We start from the raw sequence: 19,813 nt of genomic DNA on the forward strand, positions 1-19,813 counted from the left end.
TGTCTAGAGCAACTGGGCTGGAGTGGAACATATGTGCACCAGAAACGATTCAAAGAGCACCTCCTAGAGAAGCTTGGGCCTGAGTGGTCTGCTTTATCAGAGGGCCGTGATGTCTACATATCCCACAAGAAGACAGTTGGTGCAGCTGTGGCTCAGACCTCTTGCCTTCAAGTGACCGAAGATGAGGCGAAGACAATAGTTGAAGTGGGTCTTATGCTGCGCATATACATCCTTCTGCAACAGATGCCTTTCAATGGATCCTTTACATCAAACTGTCTAAGTGAGCCAGTTGCAAAACCTCTTCAGACCCTTCTAGATGTTTTGATTCAAGGCTCAAGCACTGTTGAGCAGAATGAAGAGAATCAGGCCACCATCAATGCCAGGGTCAGAGTCGCCTGCACTATAAGTCAGTTGATATGCAGCAATGCTGCAAAGCAAAGTAGTCAAGCCCTCACCCTCTATCAGAGGAAGGAGAGTGAGACACCCTTTCCGCTCTATGTGGGACTGAAACTGCATGGAAATGATCGCAATAAAGGCATCATCAAGAAGTTCCATGCACTTGGCATGTCAGTATCTTATGAACGAGTCATGGATGTCAGGAGGGCCCTTGCCATGTCAAGACAGTTTGCAGTTGATGGAGTTGTTGTTCCATCAAACATGAAGCGGGGAGTTTTCACTACTGGTGGAGTTGATCATATTGATGAGTCTGGTCGATTTGAGCTCCATGGCACTGCTATATCCCTAACCAACCATCTCACTCATGACAGCATGGGGGTGGACCCTCCTCCTCTAACCCTTGAAGGTTCTGAAGGCACCTTTATCAAGCTTCCAAATGACTTTGCCATTGTGCTGCGGTGTCAAGTCAGTCAATGAAGTCACTCATGGCCTCAAGTCCCTGGATTCAATCCCCCCGACCCAGCATGCCTTATTCCAGCATGGGAAGCGTGCCCTGCACACTGCAGCTTTTGTCTGGAAGCAGTCCCTCTCCAAAACTCCAGAGATTCCAGACCCCAGTGAGTGGGGTTGGTAATGGAATGACAGAACCAAAGTCTGGGTGCCATATTGGACAGATCTGGAAGATGTCAGCAAGGGATGCTCACTCCTCCTCAACTGTGGCTGTGTGGTTGCCTGTAAGGGCAACTGTAAGTGCCAACGAGCTGGACTTCGCTGTACCACATTGTGCAAGTGTGAGGGAGGCTGTACTAATAATGATGAAGAGTGAAGCAATTTTTTTTTTTAATAAATACATGATGTTTAAAGGAACTGTATGTAAGAAATGTATTTCAATGAATCATAAAATGGCCCTGATATGTCACTAGACATTAAGAAATCATGTTAATTTCAAATACTTATATCACTGACAACAGTTGTCCGGCCAGGATATTGTCATTCAAAAGTGAAGTTGCAGCCCTCAACTGATGTTGATGTTGACATGTTGTGTTTTGGCCTGAAGCGCCACCCTCCACCTATCTACCAATCATGAAGTCCGTAGTGTTTCGGCATTCCGGGTTGCCAGCTCTGCTCTAGTTACCACAGCTGCAGCTACAAACCTTTAGCAGCCTACTTTCCTGCTGGATCCTGCAGCCTATCTGGCAACCTCGAGTCAGGGGGAGGGCGAGAGGGGATACACCGCTCTACAGTAATTTGAAAGTGATTGCAGTACCAGTTTTGGCCACAATCCTACATACAGTTCCTTTAAGTATGTATTATTATTTTTTTGTTATTTGACTAAAATGTAATATTGATCCTTAACATGGTGAGAAGCCTAATATAACTTTTCACTGTGGCATAGTTCTGAAGTTGTGTTCATTTAAAGCCTCAACAATGGTCCTTTTGGTCACAACATGTGATTTTTGACACTATAGTGATAGTGACCTGTCCAATCAACAAAGAAAAGCATACCTTGGAGGTAAAAATATGGGTCTAGGGCCCTGAGTAATATTTCAATGTGACTTTTTCAGAGATACTGACAGTTTATTTGAGCTAAATATGACTATGATAATAGATGTAACATGAAAATGGACTTAAAATAAGACAAATATATCAGAATTGGATTCCTTGTATCAAACAAAGTAGAAAAAATGACATTATACAACAATTTAAGAGTAAAGGAAGCTGAGATATAACCTTTTCTCTTTTCGGTGTGGGCCAATTTGGATTTTATGGATAACTGCCACTAGGGGGGTGTCACCCCAACTTGTATCCATGGATTTTTGAAAACCTTAGGCCCATACCTAACACCCTGCCAAAAATCAAAAACTTTTCCAGAAGTGCCCAATTTTCATGAATTGCATCCTAGCTAACATCAATCCCAGCTACGACATCCTTCCTCTGAGCTGAAAGGATCATTCAAAACAAACAGCAAACCTCCGTCGAATCACCAGTTGTAAAAACGACAAACAAAAAAAAATGTATTTGTTCACCTGCTGATGTCATAATCCACGTGTTCACCGATGTCTCTTGAGTAGGTACTTATTTTGAATAAAAAAATAGCAAAATATTGTTTTCTATATAGTAGGAATGTACTATGGACTTACTACATCCGCCATGTTGTAATTATTATGTGACTTACAGCGTTGCATCGCTTCACCGCCATTCACAAATCCTCTCCCGTGGCCTCATGGGATAGTAAAGTGTCCATAGGTCATCTGGGTACTTTTTGCCTACTCTTTCATGAGTACTGTGAATTCGGACATCCTTCTTTTGTCACATACTGTTTTTCGCCTGCTATATAGTAGAGAAGTATGCGATTTCAGACCAAATTTATGTTCTTCCGCAACATGCTATTCTATAATTAGTGTCGCTTTAATTTTTTAATGAAAAATATATATATTTTTTCTCCCGCTTCATTACTCTTCAACTAGTGAATGGTGACCTGACTAACCTCACCATGCAGAGACTGTAGCCTCATAACTCCATTAGCCCCGACTCCCATCTGTTTCCCAAAAGTCCTTCCTAATGCCGCATCAGCTGCCTGGCATCATGCCGCCCAATGTGCCTGTGTATGCGTAATACTGAGAGAGATTAAAAGAGAAAGAGCTCGTCTTATGCAGAACAAGCAGTTCAAACTTGAACTTTTGATGTATTTGCAGTCAGGAGCCCACTATGAGAGGTGCGAGTGCCGCTTCTCAATAAGTGCACTTGGATGAATGTGTGTGAAAGAAACAACTGATTGAAGTCTATAAGTATTGGGTCATAATCCTTATAAATATTTTCAGGGAGGTCCAAATTAATGTGTTGTTTTCTGAACTAAATAAGCTAAAATACTATATAATAAAACTTTCTACTTTTTTTTTCAAAGTGAATGAGACAAAACATTCAAAATCAAGGGGTTTATTAACAATAACAGCATTGCATACTGTATGTAATCTGGATTGTGTAATGGATTTTTATTCAGCTGCTTTGTATCCAACCAATACATTAGCACATCATCAAGTAATTGTGCTTAAAGTAAATGTATCTTGATTTAAAGGGGTCATGAATTGCGTTGTTTTATGATGTTTCCTGGGGTGCACTTATAATGTTAGAATGCTTTTTACATCAAAAATTGTCATAATTTATAAATAAAAAGCATTTTTCCTACCCTGATTTTAGCTCTCTGCTCTGAACGCTCTGTTTTAAGGGGCGTGTGTGCTGTAAGAGTTCAGTGTAACCGGCCACTGCTGTGATTGGCCAAAGTCTTTCCATTTGAAATAGTATTACGCTCTCTTTTAGGGCGTTTTTACTATTATCTAATCGTGAAAAGTGTTGCATTACATTTAGATCTATGGGACAGTTGTTCAAAACATTTAATCTGGATCAAAATCATCTGGATTTTGAAATCCCATGTTTTGCTATCTAGGATCAGGTAATCTTACTTTTGTACCGGTTTTTCAAAGCAAAATTGGATTGGATCACCCAGATACACACCTTTTCAGATGACCAAATCTGGATTACTAGTGCTCTACGGAGCCCCTAAAGGGACATGGTGATGGAAAAAATATGAGTTGGGGGGGGGGGGGGGTGATTCAAATGCTTTTGAATTCGCTCAGAAATGTTTCGCGTAGCGTTCCCACGAGAAACCTTTTGACTGGTTCATCTCTTATAATTGATAAGAAGTAAAAAGTCTTATAAATGATTTTAAAAAAGCACTTTAAATGTAATATAATATTTTTGTTTGATATTTACAGCTGTTTGGGGATTGTTTTATATGGCTAAATCTTTTTTTACTTTGACTGTACCGTAAGGCTGGCCTGATGTCTAGTTCTAATTTATTACTTTAACAATTAGCCTAACTAATCAAGAGCAAAACAAAATAATATGTTTTTGTGTATAATATGATACAAATGTTGTGTTTTTTGACCAGTTTTAAAGTTTTACTACATTTTCTTCCTGGAATCCACCTTGAAATCCTACCCCCTGTTGGGATCAAGATGATCCTGTTTTTTTTTGGATCAAAGCTATCCAAATCCTACTGACAAGTTTTGAACAACACAAACCAAAGGTTTGATCCAGGTTAAAACTAGGATTGGATTCCGTGATCTAATCTGATTTCAGATCCCTTCTTTCCCTTTTGAACAACCCATTTTCAAGATTTGATCTAATCCGATAACCAAAATCCGATCAGTTTACCTATGAACAACTGACCCTAGGGCATTATATTTAGATCTATGGCATTATATTAAGATTGTGGCATGAAAGGTTGCAGTGATGATCATTGTAGCCGATCACACACATGAAAGCAGGGATCTCATCATTGCAACTCAGCTTCTGTACGCTAACAAATGCTTTCATCTTCACTAACAGTGCAAATGTGATAGTTAAGAGGTTCATTGAATAAAACGGGAGTTACTGATAAACTCTCGCTGTTTGATTGACAGCTTCAGCGCGCCCTGCTCCAATGATTGCAAAGGGAGCTTTCTTTGATCGCTTACTTTATAGAATTTAATCACCGTTAAATGATTCATCCTACTAAGAGAAACAACGCAAGTTGACGTTTAGTCACTGGTTTGATTTACTGACACACAGACAAAGAACATCTGACTACATGAATCATTACATTTCAGATCAGGCATTAGAATGAACACAGTTACTTACATGTTGCATTACTGACGAGCCCAGGCACTGCACAATATTTTGTAACCCTCGACGGCATGTTTATTGCTTGGTAGCTCGATCTGGTTTAACACTAGGCCTATGTTACATGCGCGAATCGGTGGGCGGGGCTAAACAGGCAGTGATGAAGTAGGCGTTGATCTTCTTCTGCAGAGGCGGTGTTTCACCACACTCAGACATCATAGCCTGACACATTCTGAGATTGAGCGTTTGCTGGGCCTGGTGTGAATAAAAGCTTTTCTTTGACTAAAAGGACGTTTTCAGCTCCGAAACTTACAGGATATTCTTATATCACGATTACATTTTATATGTCCAAGGCTGAATGAAAAGTTGATTTCTCAATTCATGATCCCTTTAATAATACATATTTGTTTGTACTGGAAAACAGAACAAATCTTCTAAGAAAATATTTTTGCAGTGAATGAGACGTAAAACGTTGACAACCGAGGGGTTTATTTGCTTCAGCATTGCATACTGTATGTAATCTGGATTGTGTTATGGATATTTATTCAGCTGCTTTGTATCTGACCAATAAATCACCACATTTTAGACTTTTCTATGGAAAGCATCTTCAGACCTTCAGTTCCCCTTCCTATTATAAAATAGAAGAGTCACTTGGCTCAATAGGCTCTTTCTTTATGGAGGCACCTTCCAAAATATTTTCAAAGTAAGCTCTTTGAATTCCCACAGAGGCTTGAAAGTCGACATTTTCACAGGAGGTTTGGTCAAGAGTAATTGAAGACATTTGCGTCACTTTAAGTTGTCCAGACGTTGCTGGAGCCAGAGCCAGAGCTGCATCTTCAGCCTCCTCCGCTATCATGCACAGCTCCACTAAAACCTCACCCTCGTTCCCAGTTGGGCTTCCCTCCATTTCCCGACCGGAACACGTTTTTGTGCAGGCGCCCGTCTTTTTTTCAACAGGACCCTCCTTCACCTCGGTCCTGACCTGCCCATTAGTCTGTCTCGCAATGTCTGTCCCACACAAGACGATCTCTTCCCTGTTGTCAGGGGTGACAGGTGTGTCCACCTCCTCTCCGCCTCCATCTGGACATGGGCGGGAGCCGCGCCACATGTTCGGGAAGCTGTCATTGCCAGCTGTGTCCTGCTCCCATGGCGATGGCCCTCCTCTTCCTGTCCTGTCATCTGAGCCAATCAGGGGGACAAAGAAGATTAATGGACATTGTGTTAGTGCCATGCTAATGGAATGGAGCCCTGCGAGGCAAATGTGTCGTTTACCACAGTAGTGATGCTCAGTTAAGAATTCGAACCATGGTGAGTACGCTTGGCCACCGGCAGAAAACTGTGAGGGCCCAGCGGTTCAGGGCCCAGATTTTTGTGTTAGTGGTGCCTGTTAAAGGTGAAGTATGTTTCTGTTTCTGTGACACTAGTGGCACCTAGCGGAACTACAAATATAAAGCAACTTTGCAAATTCCCCTTTCGCGTGTCATGCCTCCCCAACTCAAACATCACAAATATCGCTCTTACAGAGGCTGGTGAAGGCATGTCTCAACAGTTAAGAATAGGCTACTTATTAACGTATTAAGAAAACTTTTAACCATGTTGCTATGTAACATGAGTAAACAACTGTTTGATGCTGTCGAACTGGACACAAAGTAAACATTATAAACTGGTTTGTAACGGTTCAGTCATGATCCCAAACCGGCTAAACACCCTCTGGCACCCTCGGCCCAAACTCTTGCTATAAGTTGAGCTGGAAAGAGATTGACAAATCTGAGCAGACTGCTCTCAAAGTTTTGATGGTGCCTGGGGAGCTCAATGTTTACACTTTTAGGGGAGATAAACCAATGAACGGCATACTAATAGAAATCAGGCCCTGTTTACACCTGGTATTAATATGGATGACGCTAAATACACAGTTAATGTTTATTTTATTTCAAGTTTCAAATTTATGGTTTTATTTTAGTTAACTATAATAACGCTGCCAAGAGCTAAAATATAAGATAATCATGTAAAAAGTGTTATGAGACTCTACATTTAAATCACTCAAAAATTCTTACATAATGACAAAGCATGTTTAAGTTTCAAATATCACACCAGCAAATAAAATACAACAAAGCCATCCAGCTGGGAAAAGGAGCGTGACGGCCTGTCAGCGAAGGCAACAGCTTAGTTCTGCCTCTCCTCTGCATCATTGGTGCCTATTCTGCTGGATTACTGACCCATATTTGAAAGCATTCAGCTAAAAGGTTAAACACTGCATGCGGCTTATTCGTGGGACAACAGAAATGCGAAATACCACTTTACACAGCAGCATCCATATTTATGGGGCAGTTCCAACCGCAAAACACGCCCCAAAAGTTGGTGAATGTCAGCGAACGAGAATTCACTAGCATTTGCCAAATGCCATGGCATTTGAAAGGGATTGGGCATTCAGCTGGCCTGACCAATGAGAGTGTGCGTGAATGATAGGTGTGATAGCAAAGGGACAAGAGGGGTGGGCTGGTCAGAGAATTAGCTAATTACAGCTCTTTAGCCTCTTGGCGGGATGATTAGCAAATGGCAGATTTGGTTACACACAATTACACACGCTCACCTGCAGGAGGTCGTGGGTTAGTGGTTTTTTGTGCTTCTGGCTGATGCGGATGGTCAATAGAGCACAGAGGAGTGGCACTCAGAGTAAAGGCATCTCTGCCTCCTGTTGAACACCACAGAGAGGAAGTTGACATCATTTACAGTGTGAAAGGAAGGAGTGCTATCAATGCAAACCACCAATAGGCCATTTGATATGCAGAGATGCGAAATGGCATTCTGCGGCGCGAATGACGCAAATTGAGCGTTTTGAACGTGTGATTCGCGCGAATTGCGAAGTTGAAAAATCGGAACTTTGGCGGATATTCACGCCGCGTTAACCAATCAGGAGCTTGCTCTAGTAGTGACAACAATGAGGAGAAAATCTGTATATTAATATCTGGTTCAGACAATATGATGATCACTGTGATAACATTAAATGACATGAAACACAACCCAGTCTCTTTTTGTTAAATGCAAGTTTATGTTTGATCAATAATACAAAAGTATAAGTAAAAGGTATAATAAGCTATACATGAAATGAAGCAAACAATTCAGTCAAACATTCAAAGTCAGTGCTAGTCGGCTACAACTGTAACATAAAGTTATAGCCTAAAAATAAAAAAGTTATGAAACTTCACTTTGCCCTCAGCCTAAATAATTTGCCAGGGAACATATTATAGATCCATGAGACCAAAGATCGCCCGTTACCTATACACAAGACGAATTATAGCTCGAGACACAACAGAGACATCAGAGCCAGCGGCAGACGACAGAAGGACTACCCGAGGAAAGGCTACTCTCGCCGGGGTAAACAAGCGTGGAGCGCCGCTGATCCACTGGAGCTCACAACTCCGAAAACGGCAGATAAAATGTTCCAATAGGCACTCTTCTTATAAATAAACCACAGATTTGAGCTTTAAAGAACTACATTATCGCCTGAAAAAGTCTTAAAACTACGTTTTGTCACACATTAACAGTAGATTTGAACAAAAAAGACGTGTAAACACAGCCCATATCAGCCATTTCTCAACGAGACGAGCCGGCTGGCAGAAGCCCATCCCATGACGCGAATTTGCGTCTGTTGTGAAGTGAATGTCACGCACGAATGAAGCGAGTAAACTCAAAATGTTCAAGCATCCAACTTCGTGCGAATAGCGCAAATTATTCGCGTCATTCGCATCCGGTGTGAACGCAACATTATACTGTATATACTCTATGTCAATTTTTTGTTCTTCCTTGTCGTTCATTCGTCATCTTCAGTTTCAGCTATGATAAAGAGACATCCACTCTTGCATCGCGTGTTTGTGTTTGTTGGGTTGATTTCAAATATCAAGAGTGTTTCTCAGAAATCACTTACTGCACCTTTAAAGGTGCTCTAAATGATGTCATGCGTTTTTTAGGCCAAACATTTTTTTGTCACATACAGCAAACATCTCCTCGGTATCCGCTAGCTGCCTGTCCCCTGAACCAGGGCTCCAGACTAACTTTTTTCACTAGGAGCACAGTGGCCCCCAACTGAAAATTTTAGGGGCACAACCAGAAATTTTAGGGGCGCACACCGTAAATCAACATGCTAACCAAATCTACTAATGTCCACTGTATTACTAATAGGAGTCGATATCGTTAAGGTTTTAATGGTATTACTACTCTTACCCATACTGCTTATCGATCCGGTACTTTAACAGTATTCTTAACGGTTCTTTTTATTATACTTTATATATTTTTTTTATTTAAAAAAAAACAAAACATTAAAAACATAATTAACATGGCTTTATAATCTGAAAAGTAAAATATCTATAGCAAAAGAAACCGCAAACCGCATCTATTTGTAAATGGACCAGTGTGCAGGCATTCGGAAGGTCTGCTAACATTATTACAGTAAAGAACAAACCTACAAAGAATCTAATAAAGTAATGAAATGTAAAATAACACTGCATAGTTTTCACTGTATAAATTGATAGATTAATGCTTATAAAATCTAAAGTTATTAATTCAAGAGATGTGAATATTTTCTATTTGCCTTTTGTTCGATTGGAATGAATGGCTCAATCGTCAGCAGGTTTATTAGACGCTGCCCCTTTAAAACCGATCGAATGTAGAACTAATAATATCATATTCTCCTATTTCTCCAAACTATTTACGCCCATTTAAGATATAAACTGTTAAAATAACTACTCTCCAATCCGGTCATTTTGACACCGGCTATTTGTTGTTTATTTGATGGTTTAGACGCGCACACAACGCCTAAAATATTAAGTGCCAGTCGGTCCATTTCGCAGCACACACACATAAGCCGCCTTGAAGTTGGAAACAGCGTCTCTTGCGCGGATTATTGTGCATTTAATAGCTCTTTATTATCAAACACATCCCGCAGTTTAGCAACAGTAGAGACTGCAGTTTACAACAATCACTGAATCTGACGTTTAGTTTAGGTTTAAGGAGAAATGACAGCGCAAGGCTGTGAAGGGAAGGATGAGCTCGACGAACACGGCTATAGGAATATATCATCTTTTTATAATTCTTGGAAGCCAAAATCGAAAATAAAATTAGATTAATATCACAGCACATCCCTAAAGTAAGCAGACTAAACTTTAGTGTAGTTCTCTTGGCCATCGTCACTCATTAAGCTGACTGTGGTGTGTTCGCTGTAGCTCCTCGCTCGCTTTCTCTCTCTTCTGGATTGCGAAGAGCAAAAATGCATCACGGACAAATGGTTTAATATTATCTCATATAGAAACGGCTGGCAAAGATAGAATTTGCCAGACATAACGTCTATCAATTATAATTAGTAAGTGTATTTTCTTAATTTCTCCAGTATGACAGCAGGCAAATTTACTGGTCGCACATGTGCGACTGGATGTAAAATTCAGTCGCACACTCTCAAATTTTAGTCGCAAAATGCGACCATTTAGTCGCACTCTGGAGCCCTGCCCTGAACACACTGTAAAAAAATGCAGCCTCTGTAGTCCGCATAAGCTCCGCCGAAGATGTTTGCTGTATGTGACAAAAAATGTTTTGGCCTAAAAAACGTGTGACATCGCTTAGAGCACCTTTAAAGCAATAAAAAAACGACTTCAATAATACAGTGTAATAAGAAACAGTATAATAATAAATAAATGGAATTTCATAGAATTTTGAATTATATGCTAAACAAATTTCATAATTATTAGTGCAAACAATTTGTAATGCATTCCATAAAATAATATTTCCTAAAAAAAAATAGCAAAATATGTAATATTATAAAATTGATTCAATCATTTTAAAATAATATAAATTGTAATATGATCTTTTTTTTATTAATATTTTGTGTATGGTATTTTTTAATCATACATTAATTTATTACACTGTACATTTTACATTTAATTGAACATAATTAATTTATATTTAATTACATATTGTAAATAAAATATAAATATATTTTGTAAACATAAAAAATATATATTTTCTATAATTTTCCTTTACAGAGTAGCTGGCTTATGACTGCTCAGACAGGATGTGTGTCTGCAGCAATGTGGCATAAAAGTAGCAAAATAAGTATGGATAGTAGCCTTATTTTGTAAAAATTAGTTAAAAACAAAATTACACTTCAATTACTTAAATTATAATATGGTAGTTTTTGAATACTTTCACATAGTTAAAAATAAATACGTATTTTTTTTATTATGTATGCAATTATGCATATTATATATATATATATATATATATATATATATATATATATATATATATATATATATATATAAATAAAATGTAAATGTAATCAAATAAAGTGTTAAAGTTTATTGTTTATTGTATGTCATTTCAATTCTATTACAGAGCAGCTGGCTTGAGACTGCTCAGAGCAGGACGTGCATCTGCTGCAAATCATGTGGTGTTTTATGCAGTGTTGCACAAAAGCAGCACAAAAATATAAAGTGTATATACAATATTTATTTTATTACACCTTGTACCTAGATTTAATCCTAATTGAATATTTCTATATTCATACTTTCATATTTCTGTGTAATTTCCACATTAAACCGGCGTGTACATACACCTTCTTCAGATGCAGCTTCTGAACTGTCTTTGAAGAACAAAGGCATCGTGATGTGACGAGGGAAAATAAAACCTCAGGATTTCAAGGGTTTGTGATAAATCCCAAATCTCACACAAACACAAAAATTTACACCGCTCTCCTACACAAAAGGTGACATTTTATAGAGGTACATGCAGACTGAAAAGGATCAGACTGGCCACATGCACTCACACAGAGAAAGTGACTAAAGCTCCCCTCATCTGTCTTCATTAGTACTGGCTGCATGCATCACAGGTTAATGCCATATGTTGCCCACATGGGACTGAGCACTATATGCTGGTGCCATCATAACACTGGCCACCAGTGCTTACATACTTCCACTGTCTGATCAGTTTAAACACTGCTTTCTAGGGCCGCTGTGGTATGAAATATAATAAACAAGAGAGTCATGCAGTGAATAGGAACCACGGCAGCGTAAAGCAGCACTGAGCTTAAGAGATCAACATGAACATGGATTGTAAGCCTTGTTGCCACAAAAAATATTTGGATATAGAACACATATTTGACCCTATAAAGCTTCCTATAATATCATATTTGGAATGCAAATTTCTAAGGCCTATTATCAATACAATCAAAAGGTTGCTGAAAAACCTGTTGCACACCTTTTAGTATAATTATAAAAATGTCCTCCTTCAGTGTCTTTTTGCTGTTAAATCGTTACTGATGTTATAAAGTAAACATAATAACTTTTATATTAATATTTCAACACTTGGTTTACTTGATTATCCCTATATTTTTTTTATTAGAAAAATCATGTTAAAATGTGAGTATCAAATATGATACATCAGGCTTTTGAGGAAAGCCTCAATCATCAATTGTCTTGCATGGCAATATATAAAAACTGCAGAGCTTTGATCATAACTAAGCATTTAAATATAATCTTACTAAAACATTATTGGGAGATAATGTGATAACTGATATTTATATGCATTTTATGCAAGTCTGCGATACTGTTATATAGATATCATTGATTTACATCACAAGCTATTAGTATTTCACCTTTTTGGCCATATAAATATCAGAAAATGCACTAAATTGCATATTTTTGCTAAGTTTGAGCATAAAAATTGGGGTGTGTTCTCCTCTTCAAACCCTATATTCTTACATATTATTATATTATATTGTATATTTTGTCTAAAGGTTGCATTTTGTCTAAATGGACTGTTGCATTTCGAAAAAAATTGATTACACTTCAATTCTCGCCATCAACTAGTTGCTTATTAGCATGCATATTACTAGGATATTGACTGCTTATTAGTACTTATAAAGCACATATTAATGCCTTATTCTGCATGACCTTATTCAACATCCCTTAATTCTACCCAATACCTAAACTTAAACGCTACATAAACTATCTTACAAACTATTAATAATTAGTCAATTAAGAGTTTATTGAAGCCAAAGTCGTAGTTAATAGTGAATATGTGTTTCCCATACTAAAGTGTTACCGATTTTCTGACTATAATTTAATGTCAGGCTTTAAAGGGTTAAAAATGTCATTGCATTTAGACAACAAAATATCAAAGCAAGTGGTGTCACCAAGTGGTGTAAAAAAAATTATGAACTATCTTTTAACCAGTCAATGATGTCCAAAACAAAAATTTTCGGTATGGACAAAACCTCTTTTGTGTCCCACATAAAGTCATACAGGTATGAAACAACATACATGTTGGTGAGTACATTTTTGGGTGAACTATTCCTTTAAGTGTGGTTTGAGTGGCCAAAAACTTTTTGGGCACACTTTATGTAAATCTCCAGAAATGATCCTAGATTGACAGCCAACAGCAGCCGTGCACCTCCATATGGTCCTCTGGACTACTTGAAGATCTCAAGAGAGGCTTTATTTTTAAGAGGCACTGAAATGATACTTTCGTGGCTCTAAGCTCAACTTCCTTTGTTTGAAAAGGTCATTGTTGTGTTATGGAGACTGGCTTCGGAGCTAATTAAAAAGCCAGGCTAATTCTGTATGCCGAACAGCATGGAGCTTCACTGCGGCTGCTTCACAGCCCGCTGTGCAAAACAGGATGGATGGATGAGAGGCGATCCCCACCTGGCAGATGCCCATCCATCCATTCATTCACTGCTTGTCCCTGTCTCACACTGGGGAACAAAACCATCTAGTTTTATGGACAAACCGAGCTTTGCGTCACATCGTACGGCTTGGAAGTCACATAAGTCGCCGCAGAAGACTGCTAATTTCCTCTCATGGTGACTTCTGGCACATTTCAAACAAGAAATGATCTCTCTCACTTGTTGTTTTGTCATTGCGATGACAGGTAAAAAGAGTCGTAAGGGGAAAACAAGTTTAGTCAGACAGGCTGTTCTGACAGGACTGCAGTAGTCAACAAGGAAACAAGTGCAACCTGTCACCTAAACAGACAACAAGAAAAAAGGACAGGGATGTTCACAATCTAGGGAAAAAACTCTATTTTCTGTCTGGAATGCTTTCTCTTTGTCCAGTACCCTTTAGCATACTTTTAGTTAAATACTTAACGTTTTCGGACACTAATTTGCAATGAAATTAAAATGCAGCTAGCTGAACAGTAGAGTGCTTTTTTGACCCACTTAAATGGGATTTATCTTTATATGTTAGGCTATTTCAGAATGATTGTCTTTTTAAATATCAAACAATCATTTATGGGAAATTAAAATACACTATTCTATTGAAACGTATAAGTCATGTATTTAGAATTAAACAATTGTAATGATGAATTTGCAATTTAGTACATTTAAAACAAATATTAACTTAATATAATATTGAATAACTCACTACTGCTCAAATTATAATCAAGTACTTTACAATGTACTTTAGTATGTTAGTCAACACATCAAAATAAGTGTACTTATTGAAAGCATGACAAAAGATTGTTAAAACAATGCTTTAAAATGTACTTTAAAGTAAAACTTTTAATTTGGCATTGTTACTAAGTACACTTTTTAAGTGAACTTAAAAGAGACTAAATTTCTTAACAGTAAATACACTAAAGTGGCTTTTAATGCTATTATATTATCTGAGAGTAGTTTAAAACAACATTTAAGATCTAAAGTACATTTCAAGTGCACTTTTTCATGTTGTGTCATGTTGTCCAATCTGTATTATACTGACACCTATTGGCGTGGAGGAACACTAAATCAGCTTTTATTAGGCTACTATTAGTCTCCATCTCATGTAAGTGACTTTAAACATTTTTTACCAAAAGTGCTATTCATTTCTTTAAAGTTAAAACTTCTTTAATGAGGGTAAAAAAAAAATTTGCGAGTGGACTTTAAACTGATTTCCCCAGTTCATTTCAGCAAGGCTACCAACTCTGCCATTCGATCACTTTCAAAGGCTGAGTTGTGATCCTCTCTCTCTCTCATCCACAAAGTTCCCTAATAATACCACATTCCCCAAATGTGTTTGTAATGTGGGCAATCAGTTTCAGTAATGGATGCTTGTCAGTTTTATGGCGGCAGAATGACAGTCTTATGACATGCGAGCGTCTGATCTGTGCTTCAGTGACAGTGCTTTACTACCCTCTTGTGGACCGAGACTGTAAGTACTTCTCTTGTACTGGTGCTTGTGCTACTATTTTAGAAAAGTAGGCCAATGTGGACACTTATTAAATGGCCCATATAAAATTAAACAAGGACCATGAAACTAAACTAAAATCGTTTCATTAGTGGTGCTTGCCAAGTCAACCATCACTTTACCTATTGCTCATACTTAGGATTTGGGATTTAAACCAACCCCGAACTGTAAGTATTGTACCCATTACTTTTCTAAGGGATCAGTCTGGCAAGTTTTGCCTGGTGGACAATAAAATGGAAGAAACTGTGGCAAGATATAATATACACCGATCAGGCATAACATTATGACAGGTGAAGTGAATAACACTGATTACACGTCATCACGGCACCTGTTAGTGGGTGGGATATATTAGGCAGCAAGTGAACATTTTGTCCTCAAAGTTGATGTGAAAAATGGGCAAACGTAAGGATTTGAGTGAGTTTGACAAGGGCCAAATTGTGATGGCTAGACGACTGGGTCAGAGCATTTCCAAAACTGCAGCTCTTGTGGGGTGTTCCCGGTCTGCAGTGGTCAGTATCTATCAAAAGCGGTTCAAGGAAGGAACAGTGGTGAACCGGCGACAGGGTTATGGGTGGCCAAGGCTCATTGATGCACGTGGGGAGCGAAGGCTGGCCCGTGTGGTCCGATCAAACAGACAAGCTACAGTAGCTCAAATTGCTCAAGAAGTTAATGCTGGTTCTGATAGAACGGTGTCAGAATAAACAGTGCATCACAGTTTGTTGCGTATGGGCCTGCATAGCCGGAGACCAGTCAGGGTGCCCATGCTGACCCCTGTCCCTGGCCTGGTGATGAATCACGTTTTCTTTTACATCACGTGGATGGCCTGGTGCGTATGCGTTACCTGGGAAACACATGGCACCAGGATGCATTATGGGAAGAAGGCAAGCTGGCGGAGGCAGTGCTTTGGACAATGTTCTGCTGGGAAACCTTGGGTCCTGCCATCCATGTGGATGTTACTTTGACATGTACCACCTACCTAAGCATTGTTGCAGACCATGTACCCCCTTTCATGGAAACGGTATTCCTTGGTTGCTGTGGCCTCTTTCAGCAGGATAATGCGCCCTGCGCCACAAAGCAAAAATCAGGAATGGTTTGAGGAGCACAACAATGAGTTTGAGGTGTTGACTTGGCCTCCAAGCTCCCCAAATCTAAATCCAATCGAGCATCTGTGGGATGTGCTGAACAAACAAGTCCGATCCATGGACCTTGCAACTTACAAGACTTAAAGGATCTGCTGCTAACATCTTGGTGCCAGATACCTCAACGCAACTTCAGGGGTCTAGTGGAGTCCATGCCTCGACAGTTCAGGGCAGTTTTGGCAGCAAAAGGAGGACCAACACAATGGGCCTCATTCATGAAACACGAGCAGAACAAATTTGTGTGTAAATCGTTCGTATTTTCAAAATGTTAGTTGGTACGAAAGAAATTTACACCTGCTCCCTACCACGTGTAAATGGTGTGTAAAACATTTGAACGTTCAGTGTTTTAATTTAGGCAAACTGACGACATTGCATTTTGATGCACTGTACCAGATGCATAATAATAAACCAAGAGTTGATTTGCCTTCCCGTCTTTTTTATTATCATTTTTTTATTGTTCAACGTTGGGTAATAGACAGCGCTTGTTACTGTCACTTTTTACCAAGCCGTCCAATCACAGTGGAGGAAGGGCGGGACAAAAACTACACCGACCAATCATCCTACTGGTACACCGACTGAACAACAATAATGAAGAAGTTAATACTGCTTTTTACGGCATTTTTTATATTTAGTAATATTCTTCAAAATGAGATACTAGTAACACATTACTGCCATGGATATTCTGTATCAGCAATCAAAGTATCTCAGCTGGAAAAACGCTGCCCTTGCAAATCGCATTCAAGCGCCACCAGCTGGCCGTTTTCAGAAGAGCACCAGGTGTTTTTTGGCTGGCTAAAAATGCTTTGGTGGACACACGATAATTGAATATTTATTGCTAGGCATATGGTCAGTTAGTCTCTTTAGCATTTATGCTAAATACTAGAGCCAAACCTGAGAAAGAAGTCCAGAAGATTCCACAGGGTTCCTGGACACGTCATTTGCAGTTGTAACTCATGGGCGGGGATTATGCTAATTATGAATGAGCGTGCACGTGCATCCTATTTACGATTGTTTGGAATTCATTAATATACACACATTTAACTACTGAATCTGTGGTATACGAAGCGTTTGTGAATCTGGAGGAGAGTTTTCATAAAGCTCCACTTTACGTGCAAATTACTCAGAATTTTCTCATATATTTACGAACGTTTCATGAATAAGGCCTATTATTAGGAAGGTGATCATAATGTTATGCCTGACCTGTGTATTTTAATACCATTTCTATAGAATCTTGTATGTCATGTATTTAAATATATTTGTAATTAATTACACATTGGTAATTAAGTTGCAATGTAGAGCATTTAAAATATATTAACTTTAAATGAAATATCGAATAACACTACAGTTAAAAATATAATCTAGTATTTTACATGTGCTTTTGTATGTTAGTCAACACATCAAAACAAGTGTACTTCTTTAATGCACAGCAAAATTCTATTTCTATTCTATTTTAATGCATTTTAAAGTAAAGCTTTTCATTTGATATTATTACAAAATGCACTTTTTGACAACGGTAATAGGTTTGGTCTAAAGCCATAAAGTCAAGAATGACACCTCAAACCAAACAGCTTGTTGAGTCCCATCTAGAGACTAGAATATCATTCAAGGACGCAATTAATAATAATTCCTATAAACAGAGATATTAGATCGTGTGGAAAATGGAAAGCACAAAAATATGATCAACATGCAAGAAACTCTTACCTGGGAGACTCCAAAGTCCTGAAATTTCCAGAGTCTTCAACTTCCTCTCCAGATCAGCAACTCGGTTTCCAAGAATTCTATAATGCACAAATAAATTTACCAAATACAGATTTATGTATAACAAGATGAGACATCTTTCTTTCAAAACACCATGTATGAAACCTGCAGGTAAGATATTTAAAGGGATAGTTCACCCAAAAATGAAAATCCTGTCATCATTTACTCGCCCTCAAGTTGTTCCAAACCTGTATGAATTTCTTTCTTCTTCTGAACACAAAAGAAGATATTTTGATCCAAACATTTGATGGGGCACATTGACTTTTTTTTTCTTCCATACTATGGAAGTCAATGGTGTCCATAAACTTTTTGGTTACCCATAGGCTATTCAAAATATCTTCTTTTGTGTTCAGCAGAAGAAAGAAATTCATACAGGTTTGGAACAACTTGAGGGTGAGTAAATGAGGACAGAATAAAAATTTTGGGGTGAACTATCCCTTTAAATGTTGATATTGTAGTTGTAAAAACGTTCTACTTTTAATTCAATGTGTTACTTGCTGTCTGAAATTATGAAATTTACTTGCGAGTGAAAATTGTTTCTACGCCAAAAATGTATTTTCAATGTACAGGCTATTTCTGATCTGTGAGTGCTAATACAGTTACACACAAACCTGTTGGTCTGTCTTTGGTGTTTAATGAATATGTTCTTCTCATGAATGGTCTCCAGTAAGGCTGTCGCTAAAGACTTCAGGTCTGAGATAGACTGAGGTGTGGCTGGTAAACTGCACCCCTTCTCCTCTGACAACAGCCCTTGCACTGCAAACAGCAGGAAGAGAGGTGTATTTGAGTGAATAAACGTACACAAGTGTATGCAGTCATTTGATATGCTGTTTAACAACATTTCTTTGCTTCTTTGTCAGTTCAGTTCTTCAAGCCTTCTAAGAAAAAAGCAATCAAATGACTCAAGCACCTTGTTTAGGGGAAAGGACTCCGGTAAGAGCGCTGCTGTTAGACTTGCCAGTGATTTCAGGATTTCTTCTTCGATCCAGAGCAGTCTAAAAGATAGCCAGAAAATGTTTTAATATTACAAATACAGAGAGATATTACAATATTAATTATACAATATAATAATAATAATAATAATAAATGAAATAATACAATCTTAAAGCTGTGTAAAAGACTTCTAAGGCTTACCTTATATTTCTGTATGTTACTCTTCAACATGCTGACCTCTTCTTGAACTTGTTTTAATCTGTCATGCAAGTATCTGCAATATGACAAAACCTTTAGTTGCATGGAAAAAGATCTCATCTAAACTGAAAACAAGACAACGTGCCTGCAACCAGTCAGCTGCTGGTGGGGCTAGTTAGAGATGGTAGTTCACTTTTAACCAGCAGCAAACCTACCATGTTTCAAAAACCAGTTTGAACACTTTAAGATAACCAGTGATTCTTCACTAGGGAGCCTCAACAAAGTGAAGGCCTTAAAGGGTTAGTTCACCCAAAAATGAAAATTCTATCATTAATTACTTACCCTCATGTCGTTCGACACCCGTAAGACCTCTTCAGAACACAAATGAAGATATTTTAGTTGAAATCTGATGGCTCTGAAAGGCCTCCATTGGCACAATGCACGGTTCACTCTCAAGACCCTTAAAAGGTACTAAAGACGTCGTTACAAAGTCCATCTCACTACAGTGGTTCT

General features: G+C 38.4%; 1 protein-coding gene across 2 annotated transcripts in view; it reads right to left on the reverse strand.

Moving 5' to 3' along the window:
* Positions 1-3,319: 3,319 nt before the first annotated feature.
* Positions 3,320-19,813, reverse strand: part of ccdc149a (coiled-coil domain containing 149a) — a 28,328-nt gene continuing 11,834 nt past the window's right edge. Inside the window, exons 7-12 of one of the 2 annotated variants that reach the window (XM_079811025.1) lie at positions 19,304-19,376; positions 19,080-19,164; positions 18,781-18,925; positions 18,113-18,189; positions 7,649-7,750; positions 3,326-6,237 (exon numbers count right to left, since the gene is read on the reverse strand). In XM_079811025.1, the coding sequence (XP_079667151.1) occupies positions 5,690-6,237; positions 7,649-7,750; positions 18,113-18,189; positions 18,781-18,925; positions 19,080-19,164; positions 19,304-19,376 (1,030 nt within the window). In that variant the 3' untranslated portion in view covers positions 3,326-5,689. Of the gene's footprint in view, positions 6,238-7,648; positions 7,751-18,112; positions 18,190-18,780; positions 18,926-19,079; positions 19,165-19,303; positions 19,377-19,813 lie in introns of both variants that reach the window. The other variant, XM_079811026.1, reaches the window with a different exon arrangement.

The sequence above is a fragment of the Gobio gobio genome (genome assembly GCF_949357685.1).
Source record: "Gobio gobio genome assembly, chromosome: 2".
Classification (NCBI taxonomy): domain Eukaryota; kingdom Metazoa; phylum Chordata; class Actinopteri; order Cypriniformes; family Gobionidae; genus Gobio; species Gobio gobio.